Here is a 25,902-nt window from a genome sequence, read left to right on the forward strand (position 1 = left end):
CCAATACAGTGTGCTGTGTGCTTACAGTATATCAGTATACAGAATCAGATAGAGTATAACCTCATGAGATTAACCATAAGTGGGAAAAAAAGAGAGAAAAGAAATAACTTTACATAGTTAGCCTGGAGTTCATTTCTTTAGTCTCATCCTGTATGTACACAGCTTAAGATCTTTAGAGGTTGGCCGGGGAGGGTGGTGCACGCCGGTAACCCCAGCTGTGCCGGAGGTGGGTGAGTTGCTGCTCAAGGCCAGTCCAGGCAGAAAAGCCCAAGCCCTCATCTCTGAATCAGAGCACCTTGGAAGGATTGTTTGGGTGCTAAACTACCAAGGTCTCCTAGTCACGGAACCAAGTAGTGAGTTCGCCACGTGTCAAAGCGTTGGTGAGCCAGCAGGTCCTAGCCTAATCCCGTCTCCCGCCACAGGGCTCCTAAAATCAGTGCATCAGACACCACAGCTCTGGACTGGGGACTCCCGGAACGTGCACGTCACTGGTGGGTGCTCCGAACACCCCGCGGGCTCCTCCCACACCACTGCAGTCCCGCCCAGAGAGCCCAGATGTGCGCTTGCCTCTGTGCATGGGTCTGGGTCCAGCGGGCGGCGCTGCTGGTCTGCGTCCTGAGCGGAGAGGGGACACAGCTCCTGTGTTTTGGGGGGAGTCTGTAGATTTTCTTCCCCTCGCCATGCAGCACGTACTGGTTGTACCTTGGTGCTCATGTGCCCTGGGCGGTGGGCGCCTCCAGGGTCCATAAGGCCCCAGATCTGTCCCGATGGAGCCTGGGACAATGCCGCCACGCATGTGCACACCCATGTGGGGCCATGCGGGCTTTGGGGAGCCCAGCCCAGGTGCTGAGCGTCTCTGCGTTTCTTCCTTTTCCTTGTGTGCTGGTGCTGGTCTTAAACTCGGGCCCCGGTGCTCTCACGTGGCCTTTCCACCCAAGGCATACACTCTGTCACTTGAGCCGCCCTGTACTTCTAGCTTTGTGCTGGTTGTTGGAGATAAAAGTCGCAGAGGCTTTTCTGTCCGAGGTGGCGTCCCCTGTGATGCTCAGATCTGAGCCTCCAGAAGAGCTAGGATGGCACAGCCTCCGGCCTCCGGCCAGGAGCCAGCTTCAAAAGTAAATGGCTTACAAAATCCCAGAGCACCTGAAGCTACGGGGCTGTCCCCAGTGCCACTCAGGTGACCTTGTCACAGAGCCAGGAAACTTGCAGAAGACGTGGGCCTGGGGGTTGCTCTCAGTCCAGGTTGACCTAGACTTTGTGGATCTGGGGGAGGCAGGGGCACTGCACCTGAGCTGGTTGCTGGACTTGGTCAGGAAGACCCTGGTGGCCTTGGCTGTTCCCTCCCAGAGTGGAGAGTGGGGGTCCATCCCTCTGTGTCCCTCTTTACTGAGGGCTGGGGTTGATGCTGCAGGACATGGGTAGCAGGGCTGCACCTGGGGTGCTCAGTTCCCTAGTTCTCCCTGACAGCCCCGCGTGCCAGGCCAGGCTGCCCACAGCAGGGCCGCTCCCACCGCAGCCCTGGTCCTCAGGTTCATCTTACTTCCTCTCCTGCCTTTCCCCAAACCCAGTACCTGGGCCGGAGCTGAGCCTCTGTAAGCCCCATGCCCAGGCGGTCCACTGGGGCAGCTTGCCCCGCCCCGCCTGCTCCCCACCGCCCCCCCACCCTGCCTCTGCAGCTTTGCCTCCGCACCGGGTCAGAAGGCCGAGCTGCTGTGGGGAGCAGCACGGGCGTGTGTGCCGCGGGCACACTGCCATGCCAGGGGCCCGGGGAGCCTGGGCCGTCACCCGGTGAGTTTGGACCCACGGCCTCCTGGGGCCTCTCTTGCCTGCAGGCTCCAAACCAAACCCTCCCCAAGCCTCGCCTCCCTCCTGGGCCAAGTGTGGCCATGGGCTGGCGGTGCAGCCACACTGACATTTCACCCACTTGGCAAGGTGGCATTTTGTGCTCCTAGACGTGGCTGAGTGGTCACTGCCTTGTCCTCGTCTGCCGCCGGGAGCTGGGCTGAGCAGGGCACCGCAGGCTCCTCCAGCTCTGGGTCCAGTTACCCAACGCCACAGCTAAGGCAGAGGACAGAGGAGAGGAGAGGCAGGTGAGGGGCTTGGGGAGACTTCAGGGTCCCTGCCGGGGGACCCTGTGGGGGCCCTGCTTCCTGCAGCACAGGCTCTGAACTGCACTGTGGACCCAGCTTCCGGGAGAGGGGCTGACTGGGCCGGAGCACAAAGGCAGGGTTGTTCCCCAAAGGGCAGAAGCAGGGTTACTCCTCGGTGAACTGACATGCCCGCGGTATCCAGGCAGACAACCTAGATGGGCACGTATGTGTGCTCAGAGCCCTTCCCACTGGGGTGGCATTGCTAGGGCAAATTGCAGAACACAACTTCAGTTTCATTTAACCTTTTTGGAACTGAGGGAAAGCAAGCGAAGTAAACACATCGACAGGAGGATAAATTCACGGTTCAAGGAAAGGGAGAGCTAGGATTGAGCTAATACCTTTTCATAAATAGGTTCTTCATTCCAGGACGGGAGCGAGAGAGGCCGGGCGGCAGAGGGAGACACCCTTGCAGCTGCGCACGTCCTGTGCACCGGCTCGCTTTTCCTGGGGAAATGACACTTGGGCAGGCAGGCAGCGGCCATCCTGTGGGGTGCAGCCGGAGGGAGACGTCCTTTTCCAAAGGGACTGCTCTGATGAGATCAGAGCTCCCTCCCCAGGGCCCCCTTCCCCGGGCCCCTGCAGGACAGGAGAACTGGCTCTTGTTCCCGTTCCTCCTTTGGCTTGGCAGTCTCTTCTGGTTGCATGTGGCGGGGTTGAGGGCACAGAGAGGACAGGGTGAGGACAGTGGCAGCTGAGCTGTGGGGGGCCCACTGTGCACTGCCCAATGCAGGGAGATGACAGGAAGTAAAAAGTAGCCCCAGGATTGTCCTGTGGTATCATGTGAGTCCTGGGGAGACAGACGCCCAGGAAGCCATCTCCTCAAGGAAGATGCCATTCTGCTGTGATGCTGCTGATTGCACTGTGACTGTGCTGATTGCACTGTGAGTGTGATTTCTCTGCAAGTGTGATTTCTCTGCAAGTGTGCTGTGATTGCACTGTGAGTGTGATTTCTCTGCGAGTGTGCTGTGATTGCACTGTGACTGTGGCAAGTGTGTTATACTCTCCTCTGTACTGTTATTATGCTGATTATACTTTTTTTTGTTTTGTTTTGTTTTTTGCCAGTTCTGGGCTTTAGCTCAGGGCCTGAGCACTGTCCTTGGACTTTCTCAAGGCTAGAGCTCTACCACTTGAGCCTCAGCACCACTTCTGGCTTTTTTCTATGTATGTGGTATCGAGGAATCGAACCCCGGTCTTGGTGCATGCTAGGCAAGCACTCTACCACTAGGCCAAACCTCCGGCTTGTTTTTTTTTTTTCTTCTTGTTTGTTTTTCCAGTCCTGGGGCTTGAACTCAGGGCCTGAGCACTCTCCTAGAGCTTCTTTTCCTCAAGGCTAGAGCTGTAACACTTGAGCCACAGCACCACTTCCGGCTTCTTCTGTGTATGTGGTACTGAGGAATCAAACCCAGGGCTTCACGTGTGCTCGATGAGCACTCACCACGAGGCCACGCTTCCAGCCCTTTGTTGTTATGATTGCACCACGCTTTTGGACAAGTCTCCTCTGTTTAACACCAAATCCTACTGAGCTGATTGGTGTTTTAGAAAGGGTCTATCTTACTTCAAGACATTTAAATAGTGAGATGGCCCAAGTTGCCGCCCAGGCTGGAAGCTCAAGCAGTAAGCAGACTGCCGCGTGCCAGGCCTGCGCTGGGCTGCGGGCAGAGCCACGATGCTTCGTCAGAAGTCGTTTTGTTTTGTGTATTTGGAATCTCTGTCTTTTTGAAACCTGTTTTAATGGTGTGGACCATGATGCCGTGTAATGCAGGGGTGATGACATCGTCATCTTCGTCAGGGCTGCCCGTGTTTGACAACCTGTGACGTGCCTGTGCCCCTGTGGGCACCTGTGCAGTGGGGGTGGGGCAGGCCTCCAGGAGGACAGAGCCCTGGTGCCCTCAGAGTCCTGGCCCTTCCCCTCAACCCCTGTCTGACCTGATTAGCCGTCTTAGCTAGTGGCTCTTCCCTGTGCCTGCAGCCACCGTGGGAAGGAGTGCCATCCCTCCTCCCTGTCTTCCAGACTCCAGGGCCGGGTCATCCTGCCACCTTCATCCTTCCCACCTCTTGGACTGGAAGAGGGAAGGTTGTGGACTTGTGGTTGGTTGAACTTTATTCTTGTCCATGAGCCAGGAGTGACAAGCCAGCGCTTGGCTGGGTTAGTGGTTAGATCCAGAGACTTTGACCTTGAAGCTGGACCCAGCCTTGGAGTGTGAGGGCACCAGGTGGTGAGTGGCTCCAGAGCCCTGGGGGATGCCTGCTGCCATGCCAGGAATCACGAGGATTCTGCGCGCGCTTTCTCATACCCGGCCAGGAGTGGCTGTTTTGGCAACAGCAGGGCTGCAATGAAGTAGATTTCTCAAGGTGAACTAGGTGCACAGAGACTAGAACATGTGGCTTGACCCACACCCGGAGCCCTGGGCAGGTAGCAGGGTCACAGGTCACATTCAGACTGGGGAGTGACCTCAGTGAGGTGTGTGCCACCATGCACATGATGGGGCGGGGAACCCCAGATCATGGCCCTCCTGTTGCAAGGCCAGACAGCTGTGGACCCACGCCTGAGGCCGTGGGAAAGGAAGAGCCTTGCGCAGGCAGCCCAGGCAGGCAGGGGTGGCCTGGCACCAGTGCAGTTCCTACCAGAATCATTGTCGTTGTGACGACGGCAGACACGACTTGTCTAACAGGCTACACCGTGCTCACAACCTGCACAGCGACCTTGCCTCACACCCTGGTTGCATTCTCGTGGGCCCTGTGCCTTAGCAGTGAGTCTGGAGGCTTGGTGAGCACTGGCAGGCCAGGCTGGGGACTGCTGGGGACCGTGAGTGTTCTGGTGTGGAGCGGACAGGGTGTGCCCTGAGCCTTGTGTGGGGCTGGAGGTATCTGGTCTCCTGGTGCTGTCAGCCCTGAGCCAGCTGCTGCTGGGGGCAGTGGTGACTGCCAGCCACGCATGCCATGATCATCTTGTGCCCAGGGGCTTAGGGCAGGAGCTGAGGCTCCTGGGCACAACGTGGGGCCTGCGGAGGAAGCTGGGCTGTGGGGAGGCCCTTGGAGCCTTCCAGCCCTGTGGGAGCTTCAGTGCCACCCCCAAGCCCAGCACCAGAGCGGAGGCAGGCCCGTGGTGCGCAGGCAGGAGGCACCATGGCCTCCAGTGGGCAGCCAGGGGCAGGGCTGTGGCCTCCTGTGAGTACTGCGGGGAGGGAGGGAGGACGCAGCTCCTGACAGCGTGTGCGTGTGCGGGGCGGGCGCTGGCCAGGCCCGACCCTCCCCGTGTCCATCCGCAGGACGGCTGTTCTCAGTGAAGGACCCTGTGCCCGCCCCTGAGCAGCGACCATGGGCCTGCTGGCCTACCTGAAGACCCAGTTTGTGGTGCACCTGCTGGTGGGCTTCGTGTTCGTGGTGAGCGGCCTGATCATCAACTTCACCCAGCTGTGCACGCTGCTGCTCTGGCCCGTCAGCAAGCAGCTGTACCGCCGCGTCAACTGCCGCCTGGCCTACTCGCTCTGGAGCCGTGAGTGTCGCCCGCCCGGGGTCGCTGCACAGGGCTTCCAGGGAAGGGGGACTCCAACGCCGCCGCCCCAACCTTCCTGAGGTCCCGCCCACTGCTCCTGAAGCGCAGGGTGGATTGGGGGTGCCCTCCCGCACTGTGGGTGGCCTCAGTCAGCCCTGGGAGGAGAGTAGATGTCTGCACTCCTGCTGGGGGGGGGGCAGACCCCCTCTACATGACAGGCCTGCCCATGTGTCTCCTGCCTGGACCTGCACGCCAGCAGGGCGGGTGCACGGCCCACACACAGTGGGACTGTGACAGGCGCCTGTTCTGGGCTGACGGGGATCTGGGAGGACGGGGATCTGGGAGGACGGGGATCTGGGTTGGATGGGGATCTGGGAGGACAGAGATCTGGGTGGGATGAGGATCTGGGAGGACGGGGATCTGGGTTGGATGGGGATCTGGGAGGACGGGGATCTGGGAGGACGGAGATCTGGGTGGGATGAGGATCTGGGAGGACGGGGATCTGGGTTGGATGGGGATCTGGGAGGACGGGGATCTGGGAGGACGGAGATCTGGGTGGGATGAGGATCTGGGAGGACGGGGATCTGGGTTGGATGGGGATCTGGGTGGACGGGGATCTGGGTGGACGGGGATCTGGGAGGACGGGGATCTGGGAGGACGGGGATCTGGGTGGTAGACTACCTGCTTAGCAAGTGTGAGACCCTGAATTCAAACCCCTGTGCTGCCGAAAGAAAGGGAAGAAGGGAGGGAGGGAGAAAGAAAGCAAAGAACAAAGCACAATTTTCCCAATTCCTTTTCATTGCTAGTATTTTTTTTTTTTTCCAGTCCTGGGCTTGAGCTCAGGGCCTGAGCACTGTCCTTGGACTTCCTCAAGGCTAGAGCTCTACCACTTGAGCCTCAGCACCACTTCCGGCTTTTTTCTATGCATGTGGTACTGAGGAGTGGAACCTCATGCTAGGCAAGCACTCCACCACTAGGCCACACTCCCCGCCCTCCTTGCTAGTATTTTTAAAGTTAGGGTCTGGGTCTGGCTCTGTATCCCAGAATGGCTTAGCTGAACTTGGGATCTTCCTGCCTCTTCCTCCCATGTGCTGGGATTACAGGTGTGTTCTACCACACCTGGCTTCCCAGCGCGTGAAGTAGGAGTAGAGTGCACAGTGGGCTACATGTCCTGTTAGTTGTGAGGCGTGAGCTGTGTGAATGGCAGGAGTGCAGAGAGAGGCCACGGCTTCGGGAGCAGGAGCCGGCATTTCACAGCGCTGCCACGCAGTCCACGACCTGTGTCCCAGCAGGATGGCCCGTGTGTCTGTCTCCTGTGGGAAGGGGCATCTGCAGCCTCTGCTCCCCCACCTGGGGTGGAGCGGCAGCTTGAGAACGGGCTGGCTGGGGGATCTGGGGGCCCATGTAGGGGGCCAAGGCGCGGTCAGCAGACTTTGTGCTCGGCTCAGTGCTGCCTTAGCTCAGCACTTCCACCCGAGGTGGAACCTCTCCCCTTTAGCGCCCCCTTTCCACCCCGCCCTGTCTGTGCACCCATCCTGGGCCTGGCACTGGCTGATGTGGGGGTCTTGGGGAGCAGCACACGGCCCCCGAGCCTGTCAGCCTTCCCTGGCCTGGGCTCCACTCCCGTCATCGCCACACACAGCCTCTCGCCAGACCCACGCGTAGTTGTTGCTGTGGGCCTTTCCACATCTGCTGGTGGCACGAGGTGACGGTGTGGGGCAGGAGCCCCCAGGGACCCTGCTTTTTCCCCAAGCAGCGAAGGCCTGGGGCTGCCGGGTCCACGCACAGGGGCCCAGCCACGGCGGGGCTGCGGCCGTTGTCAGCTAGCGTGGTGAGCCAGAACTCGAGGCCTCTGGCCCATGCGGTTGCAGTGCCAGCCGTGGCTGGCGAGGGAGCCCCACAGCTGAGTTGGGCAAGGGTGAATGTGCTGAGGATTTAACATGGAGAAGCAAAGCCATACCAGAGAATCTCCAGCCTGGCTGCATCACAAGGCGGCTTCCACGCCCAGTCCTGGGCCCCGCGGCCATCGGCCATCGGGGCTCTGCCTCCAGCCACACGGGACCCCTCCCACCCTCCCACACTGGCTCACCGTCCTGGGGGGCTGTGTGACGCCATTGACCCCAGCCAGTGTGTGACGCAGCGGGGTGCTCATCTGCCCCCTGGGAATCTGGATTAAACGTGAGTCCTTGCAGCTCACGTGCACCAGAAGACACTGCTGTGTCCCCGCGGGGTGCCCCGTGAGCTGCGGGGAGGCACGGCGGCCACAGCTCTCCCCCCGTCCGCGCAGAGCTGGTCATGCTGCTGGAGTGGTGGTCCTGCACCGAGTGCACCCTCTTCACCGACCAGGACACCGTGAGCCACTTCGGGAAGGAGCACGTGGTCATCATCCTCAACCACAACTTCGAGATCGACTTCCTGTGTGGATGGACCATGTGTGAGCGGTTTGGAGTGCTGGGGGTGAGCACGGGGGCCGGGGGAGGGGCCGGGGGGCCGAGGGTGAGCGCGGGTCCCGGGGGCCGGGGAGGGACTGGAAGAGTGAGCAGTGCCCAGGGCCCTCTCTGGAGTCTGCAGACCCTGCCCCGCTGGGCACCCCTTCTGCGTCGATTCCCGGTCTTGACTGCGTGGCGCTGGGCGGGGAGTGACTTCCCGCAGCCTGCGGTCCTGAGCTTGCTCCTGGAGCGGTGAACCCCAGCCTTCCGGCCGGGCCCCGCAGAAGTACTTGGTTTAGCTGCGTGGCCTCGCGGGTGATTTAAAGCGCAGGCCGGGCCGCGTGGCTCATGAAGCCCCTGGAGGGCCTGTCGGCTCTGCTCCCCGTCCCGGTCCCCTGGTGGAGGGCCATCCTATCGCGGCAGCGTGCCGGCGGCCGCCCTGACGCCCTCGCCCGCCCCGCAGAGCTCCAAAGTGCTGGCCAAGAAGGAGCTGCTGCGCGTGCCGCTCATCGGCTGGACGTGGTACTTCCTGGAGATCGTGTTCTGCAAGCGGAAGTGGGAGGAAGACCGCGACACGGTCATGGAGGGGCTGAAACGCCTGGCCGACTACCCAGAGTACATGTGGGTGAGTCCTCGCGGCTCAGAAGCCTCGTGCTGAGGATCGAGGTTCAAAGCCAGCCCCAGCAAACAAATCCAAGTCTCCAAGTAATTAATCAGCCAAAAGCCAAAGCGGAGCCGGGGTTCAAGTGAGGAGGGTGCTAGCCTTGAGCACAAAAGGTCAGGCATCTGCTCATGGCCTGCGTGCAAGCCTCAGAACCAGCATGCGTGTGCGCGTGTGCACACACGCGCACACGCACACAGGCGCACACACACACGCACGCATGCACACACATGCACGCACACAGGCGCACACACACGCACGCATGCACACACATGCACGCACACAGGCGCACACACACACGCACGCATGCACACACATGCACGCACACAGGCGCACACACATGCACATGCGCACATGCACACGCACGCACACAGGTGCACATGCACACACGCACACATGCGCACACGCACATGCACACACGTGCACACGCACACACACGCTGCCCCTCCTGCTTTGTCCCCCTCCTTGGGCACAGCTTCCAGGGAGAGCAGGAGCCTTACACAAACCCCCTGAATGGGTGACCCTGGTCCTTTCACCTTTTTCTAGTCTGTGCGTGGAAACTGTTAGTCACCGTTCTGGGGCTGGAGGTGTGGGGACCAGAGACCCGTTTTCCACTTTGTGCCTCCCAGAGTCACCTTCTGGTTTCGCTTCCTTCTAGAAGGTTCTTTGAGGAGAGCTATACTGTGTGTACGCATTTCTGTGACTGCATTGCAGATTGCAGCCCTAAAATAAAATGACATTTCCCGCTCCCCGGGCCTGTCACTGGAGAGGCACTGCCAGTCAGCGGATGCCAGACTCTGCACGCGAGCTTCGCAGCCGTGGGAGGCGGGGGCGGGAGGGGCCAGGACTCGGGGACCCTGAGGTGAGGCCTGGGAAGCTGGGGGTCCCCCCGCCTCCGCCCCGTGACCCTGTGGTGTGCACGTTCCTCCCGCACCCCAGTTCCTCCTGTACTGCGAAGGCACGCGCTTCACGGAGACCAAGCACCGGGTCAGCATGGAGGTGGCGGCCTCCAAGGGGCTGCCCCCGCTCAAGCACCACCTGCTGCCCCGGACCAAGGGCTTCACCACCGCCGTCCAGTGCCTGCGGGGCACAGGTAGGGCCAGACAGCACAGGGCCTCCACCCCTGCCCCGGGCCCCGCAAGGAGAGACCACAGCCACCCCCGGACCCTAGCTGCCACTGGCAGGAGTGCCCTGGTGCCCAGGGAGGCGGAGGGCCGGGGCCCCTGCGGCGATTCTCGCGTGGCCAGAGCTGGTCAGTGGGGAGCGATGAGAGCAGCAGAATGTACCTGATGCGCCACAGTGTGGGATGAGTCCCAGGGACAGCCACACAGAAGGCACAGCAGACGAGGGAAGAGGGAGAGGAGCCCATGGGTCCCGAGGTGGCGGCGGGGCCGGGGGTAGCGGCTGCCGGCGGAAGCCCTTGCGGCGTGAGGGCAGCGCTTGTCCGTCCCCTGCAGTTGCGGCCATCTATGACGTGACCCTGAACTTCCGAGGGAACCAGACCCCGTCTCTGCTGGGCATCCTCTATGGGCAGAAGTACATGGCGGACATGTGCGTGAGGTGAGTGCAGGACCCCGGGGACCCCTCCTCAGAGCCTCGGGACCCCTTCACCTGCAGTTTCCACCGTGATCGGAAAGCACCAGCTAGAAATGTTTACTAGCAATCTGGTCGTGAGTCCAGGCGAGCAGTGCAGGGCCTGTGGTCAGCGGCCCCAGCGCAGGATAGGGAGGAGGTGTGGACTCGGGCACTTGGCCACAGGGCCGGACGTGTGGAGGGACAGTGCGTAGAGGGTTTAGTGCTGTCTGTCCCTCAGCTTTCTCCTAGAGGTTCTGGAATGTGTCGTGTGTGTGTGTGTGTGTGTGTGTGTGTGTGTGTGTGTGTGTGTTGTGTGTGCACTCTGCGCCCCCTCCTGGACATTATGGAACACTACAGTTACCACGGAAGATGAAGTGTGTGTGTGTGTGTATGTGTGTGTGTGTGTGTGTGTGGTGTGCGCGCCCTGCGCCCCCTCCTGGACATTATGGAACACTACAGTTACCACGGAAGATGAAGTGTGTGTGTGTGTGTATGTGTGTGTGTGTGTGTGTGTGGTGTGCGCGCCCTGCGCCCCCTCCTGGCCATTATGGAACACTACAGTTACCACGGAAGATGAAGTGTGTGTGTGTGTGTGTGTGTGTGTGTGTGTGTGGTGTGTGTGTGTGTGTGTGGTGTGTGTGTGTGTGGTGTGTGTGGTGTGTGGTGTGTGTGTGTGTGTGTGGTGTGTGTGGTGTGTGTGTGTGTGGTGTGTGTATGTGTGTGTGTGTGTGTATGTGTGTGTGTGTGTTGTGTGCGCGCCCTGCGCCCCCTCCTGGCCATTATGGAACACTACAGTTACCACGGAAGATGAAGTTTCCACCTGCTTCTGGGGTTGTACTTTGAGCTTTCCACAAACTTACAACCCCTAGCCAGGCACGACACAGTGGCTGACATCTGTAATCCCAGCTACTCAGGAGGCTGAGATCTGAGGATCAAGGTTCAAAGCCAGCCCTGGCACAAGAGGACTTGAAATTCTTATCTCCAATTAATACCTAGAAAACAAGTAGGGCCTGACTCAAGTGTAGGGCGGTAGGCGTGAGCTGAAGAGCTCAGGGACAGGGCCCCAGTGGAGTTTAAGCCCCAGGACCCCCCAAAATACCTTACAAGTCGTGTAAAGACACAAGATGAGGGTTCAGGCTATAGCTGGGGAGTAGAGCAATGCCCTAGGTTAAATCCTTAGCACATAAAAAACAAGTCCAGACGAGGCTGCATGGCTCTGTACTCTGCACCTCTCCCGCTCCTCGTGGCCTCGGCGTGGGGACTGTGAAGCCATGGCGGAGCTGAGCCAGTGCCCCATGCGCTGGGGCAGGAGGAAGGAACTGTGCCACCTCACCAGCTCCAGCGTCTCCCACGGCTCCAGCGCTACCGTCAACTGTCTTAAAGTCACCACAGTAGTTCTAGCTAACAAATGGCATCTTGTTAACTTTTAGAAGCATTGGAAAAGCCTTAATAGAATATATTTTTCTTTTTTGTAGTACTGGGGATTTGAATTCACTCAGGGCCTCATACTTGATAGGCAGGCATTTTGACAGGGAGCCTGAGAGCACAGGTCTTCTAATCTCAGGCTTTTGTGTAGCTCGAGATGCCAGGCCTGCAGCACCGGGCCCAGCTAGGGGCGGAGAAGTTGACTCATGAACGTTTTTGCCCGGGTTGGCTTTGAACTTTGATCTGGGCCCCTAAGTATTGAGAATGACCTAGCTGGTGTGGACACCTGTGCCCAGCCTTAATGCCATTCAATGCAATGGCGAAAGCCTTTGTTGTGGCTTACTCAAGCACAGTTCGCTGGCAGATGGGAGAAGCTGCGTGAACGATGGTGGTTGCCAGCCCTCACTCACTGCCCGCCTGCAGGGCAGACGCCAGGCTTGGAGGCACACACACGTAGCTCGGGCACACACAACCCGCCCAAGCGCAGGCTGAGGCCAGGGTGGTGCCGTTTCTCTTTATTTGAACACGTTTCGTGTTGCAATCGGTCGCTCTCCCTGCTTAGAGAACGATGGTGCTGGCTACTTCCGCGTCACAGGACGAGATCCAGGCCTCATGGCTCAGAGGCGTCTGCCCCTGGCTGGTAGAAAGAGCTGCTCACATACAGAAGTAGCAGGAAGGACCCGGCCAAGAGGTCCCCTCAAAGGCCCCGCAGCCCGGCCCCCGCCCCCGCCAGGCCGAGGGTCTGCCTCCCGGCAGTCTGCTGCACCTTAGATCCATCAGTGGACTGAACCACTGTGTAGGTCAGAGACCTCTTTATGGAACCCCCTCCCCCCCAAAAAACCCACCCAGAGGTGAGCTTACTAATCCCCAGATGTCTCAGCCTGATCAAGGCGACAGGGTCGAACATCACAAAGACACTTTCCGCCATGATTATTTCCCCAAAACTGTCCATTCTTGTTGGGGAGACCAGAGCGAGCCCCGCTGGCCCCTCCCCGCCTTGTCCTGATGCCGATGCACTGCGCGGCCTCCAGGGGGCGCGGGTGGTGCGTGCGCCCTGGAAGCCCCCTCGGGAATCTCTGGGCATTGGGGTTTGGGGTGGAGCAAGCCGGCCTTCCTGGAGGGCCCTGGCGTCCCGTGGCGTCCCGTGGCTCACCGGATCTCTTCTCCGTGGGACAGGAGGTTCCCTCTGGAGGACATCCCCTTGGATGAGAAGGGTGCTGCACAGTGGCTCCACAAGCTGTACCAGGAGAAGGTAAGCGGGCAGACGGGCCGTGGGGGGGGCTGGTGGGCAGCATGTGGGGTGGGCCTGGCCTGCCTCTAAACTCTCCACCCAATCAATCCAGAAGGAAGTATGGAAGATGACACTGTGGCCAACAACTCTGCTCTGGTGGTTTTTTTTTTTTTTTTTTGCCAGTCCTGGGCTTGAGCTCAGGGCCTGAGCACTGTCCTTGGACTTTCTCAAGGCCAGAGATCTACCACTTGAGCCTCAGCACCACTTCCGGCTTTTTTCTATGTATGTAGTGCAGAGGAATCAAACCCGGGTCTTCGTGCATGCCAGGCAAGCACTTTAACCACTAGGCCAGACTCCCGGCCCCGATCTGGTGGTTTTGATTCTAGTAGCTTGGCTGGCCCTGAACTCTCTGCCCTCCTGCCTCAGTCTCCCACGAGCTGAACTGCTGGCATGCATCCACCATACTCAGTCTTGTTTCTTCTTTATGTAAAAGAAATTATTGTAGGGGCTGAGAGGGGATAACCTAGAGGTAGAGTGCTTGCCTAGCATGCACGAAGCCCTGGGTTCAATTCCTGGGTATCACATACACAGAAAAAAGCCGGAAGTGGTGCTGTGACCCAAATGGTAGAGCTCTAGCCTTGAGAAACTCAAGGACAGTGCCCAGGCCCTGAATGCAAGCCCCAGGAGTGGACTTGCTCAGCCCCGCTGCTCACATACCCTCTGCTCCCACCTGTGTGACAGGCCTGTGCCACCACACCTAGATGCTACTCAAAATGGAGTCTCTTGCACTTTTCTGCCTGCACTGGCCTCAAAACATCATCTTCCTATTTCAACCTCCCAAGCAGCTGAATCACTGGAGTGAGCCCTGGCACTCAGCCTTTATTTTTGAGATTGTCCTGTGATTTTGAGGCTACAGGAATCTACTTGGGTTTGCTGCCCCTTTTTCATCTGAATTGCCGGGTTGTCTCTCGTGCTGGCTGAGGACAGCCTGGGCAGATTCCTGGGGTTCATGAGACGCAGTGGACTGGGCCTGTAAAGAGGCACGACCCCTGCCTCCTCTGTGCCCCCCACCCTTTTAGGCCCATTTCCCCTGGCATTGAAGCATGCACGGGGAGACACTGCCTCTCTGGTTTCCCCCTGGACCCTGCAGGATGCGCTGCAGGAGATGTACAAGGAGAAGGGCGTGTTCCCGGGGGAGCAGATCCAGCCCGCGCGCAGGCCGTGGACCCTCCTCAACTTCCTGTGCTGGGCCACCGTCCTTCTCTCCCTCCTCTTCAGCTCCATCTTGGGCGTCTTTGCCAGTGGATCCCCACTGCTGATCCTGACGCTCCTCGGGTTTGTGGGTGCAGGTAATCTCACACCCCGAGGGTCTCACCGACAGCCAGGGTGCTGAGCTAGCCAGGCTCTCAGAGACAGGTCATGTCCCCTGCCCACCGGTGCAGTGCCCTGCTCAGGCCCTAACCCCAGCGAGGATAGGTGGTCAGTCGTCACCTGCATATCCAGGACCTTTGTGGGTGAGGCCAGGATGGCAGTGCTGAAGGCTCAGTCAGGATCTACTTATCCAGCTCCTTTCTCTCCCTCTGTGCCCAGCCCTGGGCACAGTGCCTCGTGCCTGCCAGGACTCACTCAATGGCCCCGGCTAGTGAGGGGTGCCCACCCCTGTGTTCCGCAGACAAAAACTGGTGGGGTCTCTGTGTGCCGCATATCATATTGCATCCCTGGCCGGCCCCTGGGCCAGCCTCTCCCGCCCTGCTGAGCCCTCTTCCACGGGACACAATGGGGTGCCCTGCCACGGGGTGGGGCGCCCACAATGGTATGGCCAGCTACCAGTGAGGTTTCCTTTGTTTCTTTTCTTTTCTTTTCTGTAGGTCATGGGGCTTGAACTCTGGGCCTGGGCACTGTCCCTGAGCCCCTCAGCTCAAGGTTACCACCCTACCCCCTGAGCCACAGCCCCACTTCCCATTTTCTAGTGGTTAATTGGAGATAAGAGTCCCTCATTCTTTAGTTCCTGGGCTGGCAGTCTCCTGAGTAGCTAGGATGACAGACATGGGCCTGGCACCAGCGAGTTTTCTGAGGCCCATACGTTCCTGTTCTCAGATATCATTTGCTCACAGCCCTCATGGCACAGGAGAGCAGGCACCTGCTTCTGGGCTGCCCCCTCCTGAGACGCTTGGCAGCAGAGGGACGGGGGGGGGGGGGGGGCGGGGACCTCTCACAGCTCCCTGGCAAAGCTACCCTAAGCCCTTAACCGCTTCTTTCTCTCCTGTCTTTGAAGCTTCGTTTGGACTCCGAAGGCTGATAGGAGTGACTGAAATAGAGAAAGGCTCCAGCTATGGAAACCAAGAATTTAAGAAAAAGGAATAATTAATGGCTGTGATTGAACACACATAACCTGACATGGTATCCGATTAACTCAATTAAAACAACACACAGAGCGAGGGGAAAGAGACACTTAGAAACTATTTTTCTTATTAACTGGTGACTAATATTAACAAATAAAACTTGAGCCAAGAGCAAAGATCTCAGAAGGCCTGCCGGTGAAGACAAGTCGGCTTGCACACGCGGCCGCCCCTCGTCCCAGCACCAAGAAGAGACGGGCTCTGAGGGGCATCCGGCTCTCCAAAGCGCTGCTTCCAAGATGGAGCCTTAGGCTGCTTCCTCTTCTTCAGCTTACATTGGGTTTCTTTGGTTTCAATCAGTTCACTTCAGGACTTGAACCTGGCCTCTTACCTCTTGCCCCATGCCCCGTGACTGCCAGCTCCTCAAGAGTCTCCACTGTCTGTGGAGTGGGTGGGCTGGGTCCTTGAGAGCTTGGGTGGCACTCTGCTTCTAGCCTGGGGGTGGGGAGTCTCCGGGTAATAAGCACAGACGAATGTCAATCCATCACCCACCCGGCAGCCCGGCCCTGCTCCCTTTAGCCCTTGTGTGAAGACCTGGAATTTATTTTTAAAGCCAATGGCCCCACGAGCTCAGTGCAATGTGGCGTTCTTCCATCCCCACAGCGCTTCCGTCCCTCTCGTCCCCTCTGGTGAGCGGAGGGCCACCCCAGGCCTGGCCCGATAGGGGCGCCCGGAGCCCTGGAGCCCTGCAGTGCTGCTTCAGAAGCAGGTCACCCCTAAGCCTCCGTGCTCGAAGGCTGGCTCAGACTGTTCGCGGACAGCGGCTTTCCTGGAAGCTTCCCCTCAGGAAGGGGGTGGCACCGCCCCTCCGCCTGGCCGCTGCCCCTGGGAGGCCTGCCTCCGGCCTGGCACGTGTTCCTCCAGGCCTGCCCACCTCGGTGGCCTCTGCGGCCCCAGGGCAGCTGTTGGCCTCTCCAGGTGAGCCCGGCCGCACCCCGGCACTGCGGCTCTGCTGCGTCCGGCTCTTCTCTCAACGGACTCCTCTAGAGTCACACCAGCTGTCTCCACGTGTTTAGTGAGGGAAGACACGGGCGTGGCCAACGGGCACTGGGCAGCGTCCTGAGCACAGGTGCTGAGGTAGGGAGGAGCAGCGGGAAGATGGCCGGCTAAGCCGGGGAGCTGGCCCAGTGCTCTGTGCGGCTGCAGGCCTGCGCCTGGGCAGATCTGGGGAGACCCGGGGGGGGGGGCGCTGTGGTGAGTGTGGCTGGGGAAGCTCCCGAGGTCCTGTGCTTGCCCACTCAGGACGGATGTGAACCCTGTGGGGTGAGGGCAAGGAAACACTTCAAGTCTCCTCCCTCTGTCTGGAAGCTTGTCTCCCTCCTGGCCTCCCCCGGGTGTCGGGGCCGAGTCACTGCTGGCATTTCTCCTCCCTTCACAATCCCCTAACCCTCCCCCGTGTAAAAACCTTAAAGGAAAAAGCAGAAGGGCACTACCGTGCAAGCACAGACTGGAGAACTGTCAGCCTCCGTCCTCTGCCAGGTGGCTAAGAGCTCTGGTTCCCTAGAGAATTCCCTCTCTGAAATTACTCTGTGCTGCGCTGGGTATGCTTTGAACCCATGACTGACTGAAGAGCCAGAGCCCGGGCTGTGCCTTCCGCCGACCCGGCTAGTGCAACTGACACGCGAGTCTGAGCACTCAGCCTCCTGAGAGCAATTTTCAAAAACAAAACACCACCACCATGAATGTTGGGGTTGGGGGAGGGATGGGTTTTGCTTTTCCTCTGATCCAGGAGGAGGCAGGGAGGAGAGCACTCCTCTATTTCTAAAAAAAACAAAGTAATAAATTTCAGAATAGTGCTTTTCTCTTTTTCCTTTATATCTTACAACCGAGCCACATCCACTGCTGAGGTTAACCCTGGGAGCGGGCTGGGCATTTGAGTTGGGATTTGAGGCCTACACAGAGGGCCTGACCCCAGTGGGGGCTCCCGGGAGAGGGTGCAGCCCCCCCCCAGGCCCAACGCTGCCTGCTGCTGTGGGGTCTCCTAGGCCATGGCTCCCCACCAGTTCCTGAGGCCTCGGTCCAGGGTGGTGATCTCCACAGCCTCTGCCAGGCCTGTGTCGGCCTGTGCCCTGTGGGCGGTGGCATCGGGTTGTCCCCGCATTGCCTGCCCTGAGGCTGGGGAGGGGCTGACATTCTTTTGGCTCCTCTGGGAGTTCCTGGGGTGCCTGGACACCACGGGCTTGGCTCTCTGGCAAGGGGCAGACGTGAAGGGAAGGCATTGACAGCCAGAGACCTGAGGGGTCTGAAATGGCTGCTGGTAGATGAGACCTAAAGAGAGATGATGGCCCAAGGCGCTCGGAGTGCGGGCAGACCCACTCTTTGAGGTGCTTTAAAGCCTTATCCCTGAGGAGCTGAGATCTGAATCTATAAACAGGAAGTAACACGTAGCACCGCCTTTGAAAAACTACTCCAGGCTTATGTGGAGCCACGTGGACTGTCCCGATCCCTCGATCCCGCGTGTCCCTCGATCCCTCCTGTGGACCCCCTGGCACGAGAACCCTCCCACGCTCATCCAGCCGAGGTGCTGCAGGGCCCTGGCTGAAAGGGCAGCAGTGATGAGACTGCTGTGCCGTGGTGTGAGATCTGGGGTGAGGAACACGTTCTCTCTGCATGTCACTTTGTCTCTGTGGAGGCACTTCTAGGACAACCAAATATAATCTCAGCCTTGCTGACTTTCCCCTGGATTTTTTCATCCCCATGCATCAACTCGGGCTGCCACCTGCCACCAGCCAGCTGCATGCAGTCCTGGCATGCACTCCTTAGCACTCAGCAGGCTTCTAACCCTCCCACATGGTAACAGGGCTCAGGGTTAAGAGGATGAGCTTACAGAGCCTGTCTGTCTGCTTTCTGGAAACAGCCTGTCCCTGGCCTGTGGGCCCCCAAGCCCCAGGTAAGCACACCAGAGCCCTTCTGTGCGGCTGGCAGAGCGGGATGCTGACGTTCAGGTCCAGACTCTTGTATATCCGTGCCAGGATGTAAAACCACATGCTGTGAGTGGGGCAAATGTCACACTGTGATCTGCTTTCTTGAGTGGACATGTGTGAGTTAGGCTTTATTGTGAGCATTGTGGCTGCTGGTTCTGGGGAAATGGTGCCCAGAAGCAGCTCTGGAAAAGCACATGAGCAGGTTGAGCAGCCAAGGAGTCAGGGGAGGAGCCTGCCAGGCATGGCCTTGGCCACGCCCGGGGGCTGGGCTGCGGGAAGGCTGTGAGTTCCACGCTGCCAGGTTGCCCGGAGGCTTCTCATCTTAGCTTTTCAGTTTAGTTTTTCATGTTGCAGAGGTGACTGGACAGAAGTCCAGTTGTGAACGGGCTACTGAAATGCACTCAGTTGTGTTCAGTTAAACTGGACTTCCTTGGTAAGGGCAGGGATGCTGTCTCCAGTGGCACAGGGCCTGGTAGGCAGTCCGGAGCTGCCCCTCCCCCGGGTTCACACAGATGACCCAGGGTCCAGAGCAGAACCGTCCAGGGTGCCCCTCTCTCTGGAGACCCCATGCGTGGCAGACATTTATAGTTCTTTTTCTGTTACTGGAAAAAGTATTGCCACGGCTGGCTGCTGGTCCTTTTCAAAGGCTGACATTGTATACAGGGTACAAATGTATAGCAGGTACGCTTCCTTTTGTATACTGCCTTTTTACAAGTTTTGCTACTCCCAGCTTTATGTAGTTAGAATGGAGATATTTCCTCCAGTTCCTGCAGAACTTTGTCTGGATCGTGGGGTGTTCTCTGAGACCATATAGGCACTGTCTCCAAGACCTTGTGGCATGTTACAGGGGATGTCCCCAAGGCCTGGGCGCCTTTGGGAAGCTCTGTGTGCAGGGAACGGGAGAGGAGCGGTGCCAGATCTTGTCTGAGGAACTTTCTAGGAAAAACGCTCAGGCCTGGCACTTGTTTACTAGACGTGCTGCTACAGGTGCCGAGTGCATGCCCACAGCCCACGAGGATGTAACGGCCTCTGTGGCGTGGATTCTTGTGGGGGAGGACAGGGCCATGGTACTTCCTCTCCCTTGGGGCCCTGTGCCCTTGTCCTTTACTGCTCTGTGGTGCCAGGTGCTTTCTGGAAGGGAGCTAGGCCGGGGGGGGGGGGGAAGGGGGGTAGATGATCCAGCAGAAGGCATGGAGGGTAGGAACCCTGAGAGACCACGGCCTTGATTTTCAGGTTTTACAAAAGCCATTAAGGACAAACGCTTTTTCCAAAGTAGGTATGTGTATGTCCCAAACTATTTTTGTAAAAACAAATTCATTCTGTGGAGGGAAACCAAGGAGCCTCTTTCTCTCTTTCCCTTCTGTATCAAATGACAAAACAAAAGATGTCCAGGCTCTCATGTGTCTGTCTTCCAAAAATAAATTGCACTGAAAGAATCATTGTGTCCTTCTGCTCTGGGGTTGGCTCCTGCCAGGGTGGCATCTGTGACAGGGCCCTGCCCAGCTCAGGCTTCTGGGTTCCCTGGAGAACTCTGGACCGCCCTCCCCACCCCAGGCATGCCCAGAGCATGCACATTCTCCTCTGGACAAGTTCCTGGCCTAAGAGACTCAGTAAAGCCCCTGTTGGTCCTGGGTTCTTAAAGGCAGCCTGACCTCTGCTCTGCCCTGTAAGTTCTGGAAAGGTCTCCTTTCATTCACACCCATGCAATACATGCATGCCACACAGCAGCCCAAGGAAGGGCCAGGCATCCACCACGGCAGGGGCTGCAGGACAAGCTCACAGGGAGGGCTGGCGTTTCTGCTGCCTTCCGTGTGCTCTGAGGCTCAGGTGCGGAAAGTACCATAAAGCTGTGCAGATGTTGCCATAGGCTCAAATCCCCATGGGAGGCGGCCTGTTCGGGTCCTGAGGTGAGGGGTAAGGCACCAGCGCCTCCTTCCACAGGCTGCCATCCATGGGGCATGGTTTAAAGGGAAGGATTTGGTCTCCAGTGAAAATCCAAAATGGGTTCCTCAGCCCTACTACAGCCCAGGTGGAGAAAGGCGCCCGCTGCGCCCCTCAGGTTTCCGTCTGTGAAACAGGATGGCTATGAGAACGACTAACCTGAGTTTTGAGTTTCAGATACCACAGCCTTCCCACAGTGTCCCTGCACAGCCTGGGAGGCCCTGGGAGGCCCTGGGCACCTTGCCCATGTCCTCCATTTGATGGATTGAGCGACCTGGCTGGAGTGACCTCTTCCCATCCACCTGCAGGCAGACAGCTCTGCCCCCCTGGAAATATGCTTCTCACTCTGTCATTTCCGAGCCCCTCTTGTACTGGGTTAGTTTTCTAAGCTGCAGGGACATTTGGGACTGGGTGCTTTTGTTTTTGGTGCTTATCCTGGGGCTTGAGAGTCCGTGTCTGAGGGCACTCTACTTCTCCAAGAGTTGCCATCGTCAGCCCTTCACAGCAGGTCCCTGCCTGCGCTACCTCACCAGCACAGCGCACCCTCCGTGGCAGAGTCGGGTTCCAGGCTGGGGTGCCCAGCTGCTGCCTGCTCTACTGGGCCGGGCCCACTCGCCTCATCTGTGCCTCTCCTGTACGAAGGGGATGATGTCCCAGACATGTCACCAAAGGCCCAGCCCGCACAATCTAGACAGAGTGGCCCCTGCAATGAGGACCCAAGCCAAGTCCAGGCACTCACTGATGCCAGGGCCAGTGTCCAGCCCTGAGATGACTCGTGGACCTCAAGGCTAGGGCAGTGTTTTCAGTGGTCCAGGTTGCAGGGAAGAAGTATTTGGGACCAGTAAGTCTCAAAGGAGATGGTGTCCCTCACCAGGACAGCAGTGCCCTGTTCTCCTCCATCCTGCCCTGCCCCACCCTTCACCATTTACCGAGTGGCCTGGCCTCCCTCCCTCCCTCCCTTCCTTTCTTCCTTCTTTCCTTCCTTCCTTTGTACTAGTCCTGGGGCTTGAACTCAGGGCCTGGGCACTGTCCCTGGGCCAACTGAACAAAAGCAGATCCCTGGGCCTTTAGAACTGCCAATAAGAGGTGAAGCCCAGATGAGGATGTGGGCCGGACAGTGCTCTCCAGGCCCGCAGGGACAGCAGGGACCGGAGGCTCATGCAGGAATAACCTCAGCCTAGAAAGCGCGTGAGGACTCAGCCTGCGGGAAGCCAAGAGAAAAGCATGAGATAAAAATAGGTAATCGTTGGGGCCGGGAGTTTGGCCAAGTGGTAGAGTGTTTGCCTAGCATGCACGAAGACCCAGGTTCGATTCCTCGGTACCACATATATAGAAAAAAGCCGGAAGTGGTGCTGAGGCTCAAGTGGTAGAGCTCTAGCCTTGAGAAAGTCCAAGGACAGTGCTCAGACCCTGAGCCCAAGCCCAAGACTGGCCAAAAAGAAAAAGGTAATCATGGCTACTCAGGAGGCTGAGATCTGAGGATCAAGGTTCAAAGCCACCCTAGGCAGAAAAGACCCCAGACTCTTATCTCCAATTAACCTCTAGAAAACAGAATGTGGGGTGGTAGCCTTGAGCTGAAGAGCTCAGGGACAGTGCTCAGGCAGAGACCAAGCCCCATGACCCACAAAAAAAAAAAAAAAAAAGAAAAGAAAAGAAAGAAAGAGAGAAGAAAAGCATGGAATGGTGTCAGGAGCCAGCACGCACGGGCAGGTTTGACTTCATTCCTGTTGCCTATTCAATGGCATTCCACAGAAGGAAAGCTCGGGAGGGGCGCGTTCTTTCTGTCCAGCACAGAGTTCACTCCCTGAAGTCACACAGGACAGCAGGAGCTGGCAGTGTGCCCAGGGCACTGCTGTGGGAGAGGGGGCGCTGACACCTCTGTGGCCAGACTCTGCCCCACTTCCCAGCTTTTGTGGAATGTAGTAGGGAGAAAATGTTGAGTTGGCATTTCATTGATTACTCAAGAGGCAGGTTATTTCTCCATATAATTACCACTGATTTTATTTTTCTCCCGGAAGACAGTTTGTTGCCCCGAGTGTGTGTGGCCTCGAGAGGCAGGGCAGAGTGGCTGACATGCTGGGCAGCTCAGCATTGTCTGTGAGCACTGGTGCAGTGTAGCAGGAAACTGCACGCAGGAAGCTTCTGATCGGAGAGCCAGGCCCCGCCGTCTTTGCCCGAGTCCGGGTAGAGTGTCGCCTCTGAGGACACTTGGTGACAGGGAACGATTAGGGAGCGGGATGTGGGGAACAGTGTGACACAGTGAGAGCCACACCTGTGGCTCATCACATGAGCCAGCGAAGAGTCACATGTGTACACTTTCAAGTTGGTCTGGACCAGAGTGTGGCTTCACGGGAGCCTCCCTGCTCGCAAGCACACGGCCCTGAGTTCAAGACCCCGTGTGCCACTCCCAAGTGTCAGCGGCTGTCTTTCATCATGGAATTTAACGGAGTGGATATGCATGCAGTCGAAGGAGAATGACGAACCATTCTCCCCAGTGCCAGCATCTTGCCAAACCGTGCTGTGCTGTCACAACCAGGACTGCCAATCATCTTTCTACTGCCGTGACAAACACCTGACCCAAACGACAAAGGCAAAATGTCTCACGGGTCACAGGCTTCGGGTCCTGGTCGGCTGCAGGGACTGCTGTGGGCCAGAGGGAGGGCAAAATGTCCTGTGAGACGGGAGGGGGCGGAGATTGCTCCCCTCCCAGTGGTCCATTTGATTGTGAATTTGTCAGTGAATCAGTACACTGATAGGAACAGAGTCCCTGGGATCCAAGCACCATGCCTCCTCAGTCATACCACCAGCTGGGGACAGGTCTCAACCAGACCAGACCGGGCGTGGATGCAGCGGAGAGAAAGACATGTGGGTCACACGCTGCCCTTCAGGCCCTACACCTCCCTTTAGCCCCTGCCAACCTCCCACCCGTTCCCCAGCATTTTTTGTTGTCTCAAGAGTGCTCTGGGAGTGGAGCAGAATAACGGCCTATGTGTTTGGGCTGGATTTGGTTCATTGAGCATTCTCTCCAGAGATGCACCGGGTTAGTGAATCCGCCACTCGTTCATGTCTTCTCTGTGTTGAGTAGTATTTCAAGACGCGCTCGACTCGGTTCACTGTAGGACCCCTGTGTCGGTGAAGCCACTTGACAGCTGCTATGACTGAACCTGCTCTGATTCTTAGTACCATTTCCTCTTCTTTCTACCCCAGTCCTCTGTGCACACCAGCAATCCTCCCTTTCAACAAAGCACACACAATGCATGCCACCTAGCAACTCTGCAGCTGGAAGGCTGTGCCATGGGCTACTTATCAGGTATCATATCAGGGAGACCACAGGAGCTGAAGGCGCAGTAACTTCACAAACACGAGAGAAAGGGGTTTGAAAAAAAATTGCACACCAGTAAATAGGAATAGAATCAGCTTTTCCCCTTATTAAAGGGAGTTGCTAATCTAGTCTTTGTACTGAGGCCAAGTGTTTTTTAAATTCCCATGTGGCCAAAGTAAATAAATAAAATGCGCCAATATGTCTACCTAGAAGAAAATAGTCCAGCAGTGCACTTCCTGCACTGAGGCAGAGCCAGAGCCCTGCCCAGGACAGAGCTTGCTCGCCACTGCCTCCCCCAGTCCCAGCAGCCGTCACAGTGCCTATCTTTGCCCAGGGTGGGTCTCAGAACCTCTCTCAGCTACGTGTGGGTTCAAGCCAGAGTGGAAAGAGTCTGGGCTTTGGAGCTGTCATTTGGCTGGTGTTCTCAGGCCGATACAGTGTTATGGGCTGATTTAAATTGAGCATCAACTAAGGATGAAAGGTTTCTACACTGTTGTATTCTGGCTTGCACTGCATCTGATGAGAGCCAGGACTATTCTCACGAGATATGGTAGAGGTGGCGTCTCTGATGGCTGATTTAAGATTCTCTCTTCATCTCTGCTCTCAGCACTTTGTCTGCATGTGATTCTCTTTCATCTTACTCAGAATCTTTTCCAAGTATTAAGTTTTTTTCCTGACCATTATTAAAGTTTTTGCCCTGGTCTTCAGAACTGCTGCTGCATGAGTTTTGCCATTTTACATTGCTCCCCGAGTCTCTGTTCACTTTTCTGCCATCATTCTTCTTTTTCAGACCCAATGATCTCTGCGTATCTGTCATTAGCATCTGACTCTTTTTCTGTGGTCTCTAGATGACACGCTTCTCACCTAGGGATGTTTTCACTTTAGTTACTATACTTTGAAGCTCTAGAATTTCCATGTGGGTTTTGTTTTTTGTTTTTTGTTTTTTTTTTTTCCCAGTCCTGGGCTTGGGCCCAGGGCCTGGGCACTTCTGGCTTTTTTTTTTTCTTTCCTATGTATGTGGTACTGAGGAATCAAACCTGGGTTTCCATGCATGCTAGGCAAGTACTGTACCACTAGGCCAAACTCCATGTGATCTTTTAAACTACTTCCTACTGTAAGTTCCAATTTTTTCACTAAGACCATCCGTTCACTTAATCCTTTGAGCATATTTATTACATTTCCTTTAGGGTCTCTGTAAATGGATTGTCCATAGGCTTTTATTGATCCTTTTTTTCTGGCAATGGCTCACTGTGGTTTTTTTTTTTTTTTTTTTTTTTTTTCTGGTCCTGAGGCTTAAACTCCAATAAATTACTTAAAAAACAACAACCCAGGGCTGGGAGTTTGGCCTAGTGGTAGAGTGCTTGCCTAGCATGCATGAAGACCCGGGTTCGATTCCTTGGTACCACATACATAGAAAAAAGCTGGAAGTGGCGCTGAGGCTCAAGTGGTGGAGCTCTAGCCTTGAGAAAGTCCAAGGACAGTGCTCAGACCCTGAGCTCAAGCCCAGGACTGGTAAGACAAAGACAAAAACAAAAACAAAAAACGACCCAGAAGTGGCATTGTGGCTCAAGTGGCAGAGTACTAGCCTGAGCAAAGAAGATCAGGGGTGGTGCTCAGGCCCTGCATACCAGCACCAGGACTGGCATAAAAAAAGAGGAGAGAGAAAAGCCAGTCACCAGTGGCCACGCCTGTCATCCCCGCCACGCGGGAGGCTGAGACCCGAGGATCGCAGCCCGAGGCAGAGCTCGTCATCCCGGCCACGCGGGAGGCTGAGACCGGAGGATCGCAACTCGCGGCCGAGCTCGTCATCCCGACCATGCGGGAGGCTGAGACCCGAGGATCGCAGCCCGAGGCCGCGCCCGTCATCCCGGCCACGCGGGAGGCTGAGACCCGAGGATCGCAGCCCGAGGCCGAGCTCGTCATCCCGGCCACGCGGGAGGCTGAGACCCGAGGATCGCAACTCGCGGCCGAGCTCGTCATCCCGACCACGCGGGAGGCTGAGACCCGAGGATCGCAACTCGCAGCCGAGCTCGTCATCCCGACCATGCGGGAGGCTGAGACCCGAGGATCGCAGCCCGAGGCCGAGCTCGTCATCCCGGCCACGCGGGAGGCTGAGACCCGAGGATCGCAGCCCGAGGCCGAGCTCGTCATCCCGGCCACGCGGGAGGCTGAGACCCGAGGATCGCAACTCGCAGCCGAGCTCGTCATCCCGACCATGCGGGAGGCTGAGACCCGAGGATCGCAGCCCGAGGCCGAGCTCGTCATCCCGGCCACGCGGGAGGCTGAGACCCGAGGATCGCAACTCGCGGCCGAGCTCGTCATCCCGACCACGCGGGAGGCTGAGACCCG

General features: G+C 57.6%; 1 protein-coding gene across 2 annotated transcripts in view; it reads left to right on the forward strand.

Moving 5' to 3' along the window:
- The window catches only part of Agpat3 (1-acylglycerol-3-phosphate O-acyltransferase 3), a 44,852-nt gene extending 28,918 nt beyond the window's left edge, over positions 1–15,934 (forward strand). For both annotated transcript variants that reach the window (XM_090349942.1, XM_090349934.1), the window contains exons 3-10: positions 5,420–5,646; positions 7,934–8,103; positions 8,539–8,700; positions 9,676–9,829; positions 10,194–10,296; positions 12,913–12,988; positions 14,118–14,316; positions 15,243–15,934. In XM_090349942.1, coding sequence (XP_090206068.1) covers positions 5,469–5,646; positions 7,934–8,103; positions 8,539–8,700; positions 9,676–9,829; positions 10,194–10,296; positions 12,913–12,988; positions 14,118–14,316; positions 15,243–15,331 — 1,131 coding nt within the window. In that variant the 5' untranslated portion in view covers positions 5,420–5,468 and the 3' untranslated portion in view covers positions 15,332–15,934. The remainder of the gene's footprint in view (positions 1–5,419; positions 5,647–7,933; positions 8,104–8,538; positions 8,701–9,675; positions 9,830–10,193; positions 10,297–12,912; positions 12,989–14,117; positions 14,317–15,242) is intronic.
- The last annotated feature ends 9,968 nt before the right edge of the window (positions 15,935–25,902 follow it).

This window comes from Megascapheus bottae, chromosome 1 (genome assembly GCF_031878675.1).
Source record: "Megascapheus bottae isolate mThoBot1 chromosome 1, mThoBot2.hap1, whole genome shotgun sequence".
In the NCBI taxonomy this organism is placed as follows: domain Eukaryota; kingdom Metazoa; phylum Chordata; class Mammalia; order Rodentia; family Geomyidae; genus Megascapheus; species Megascapheus bottae.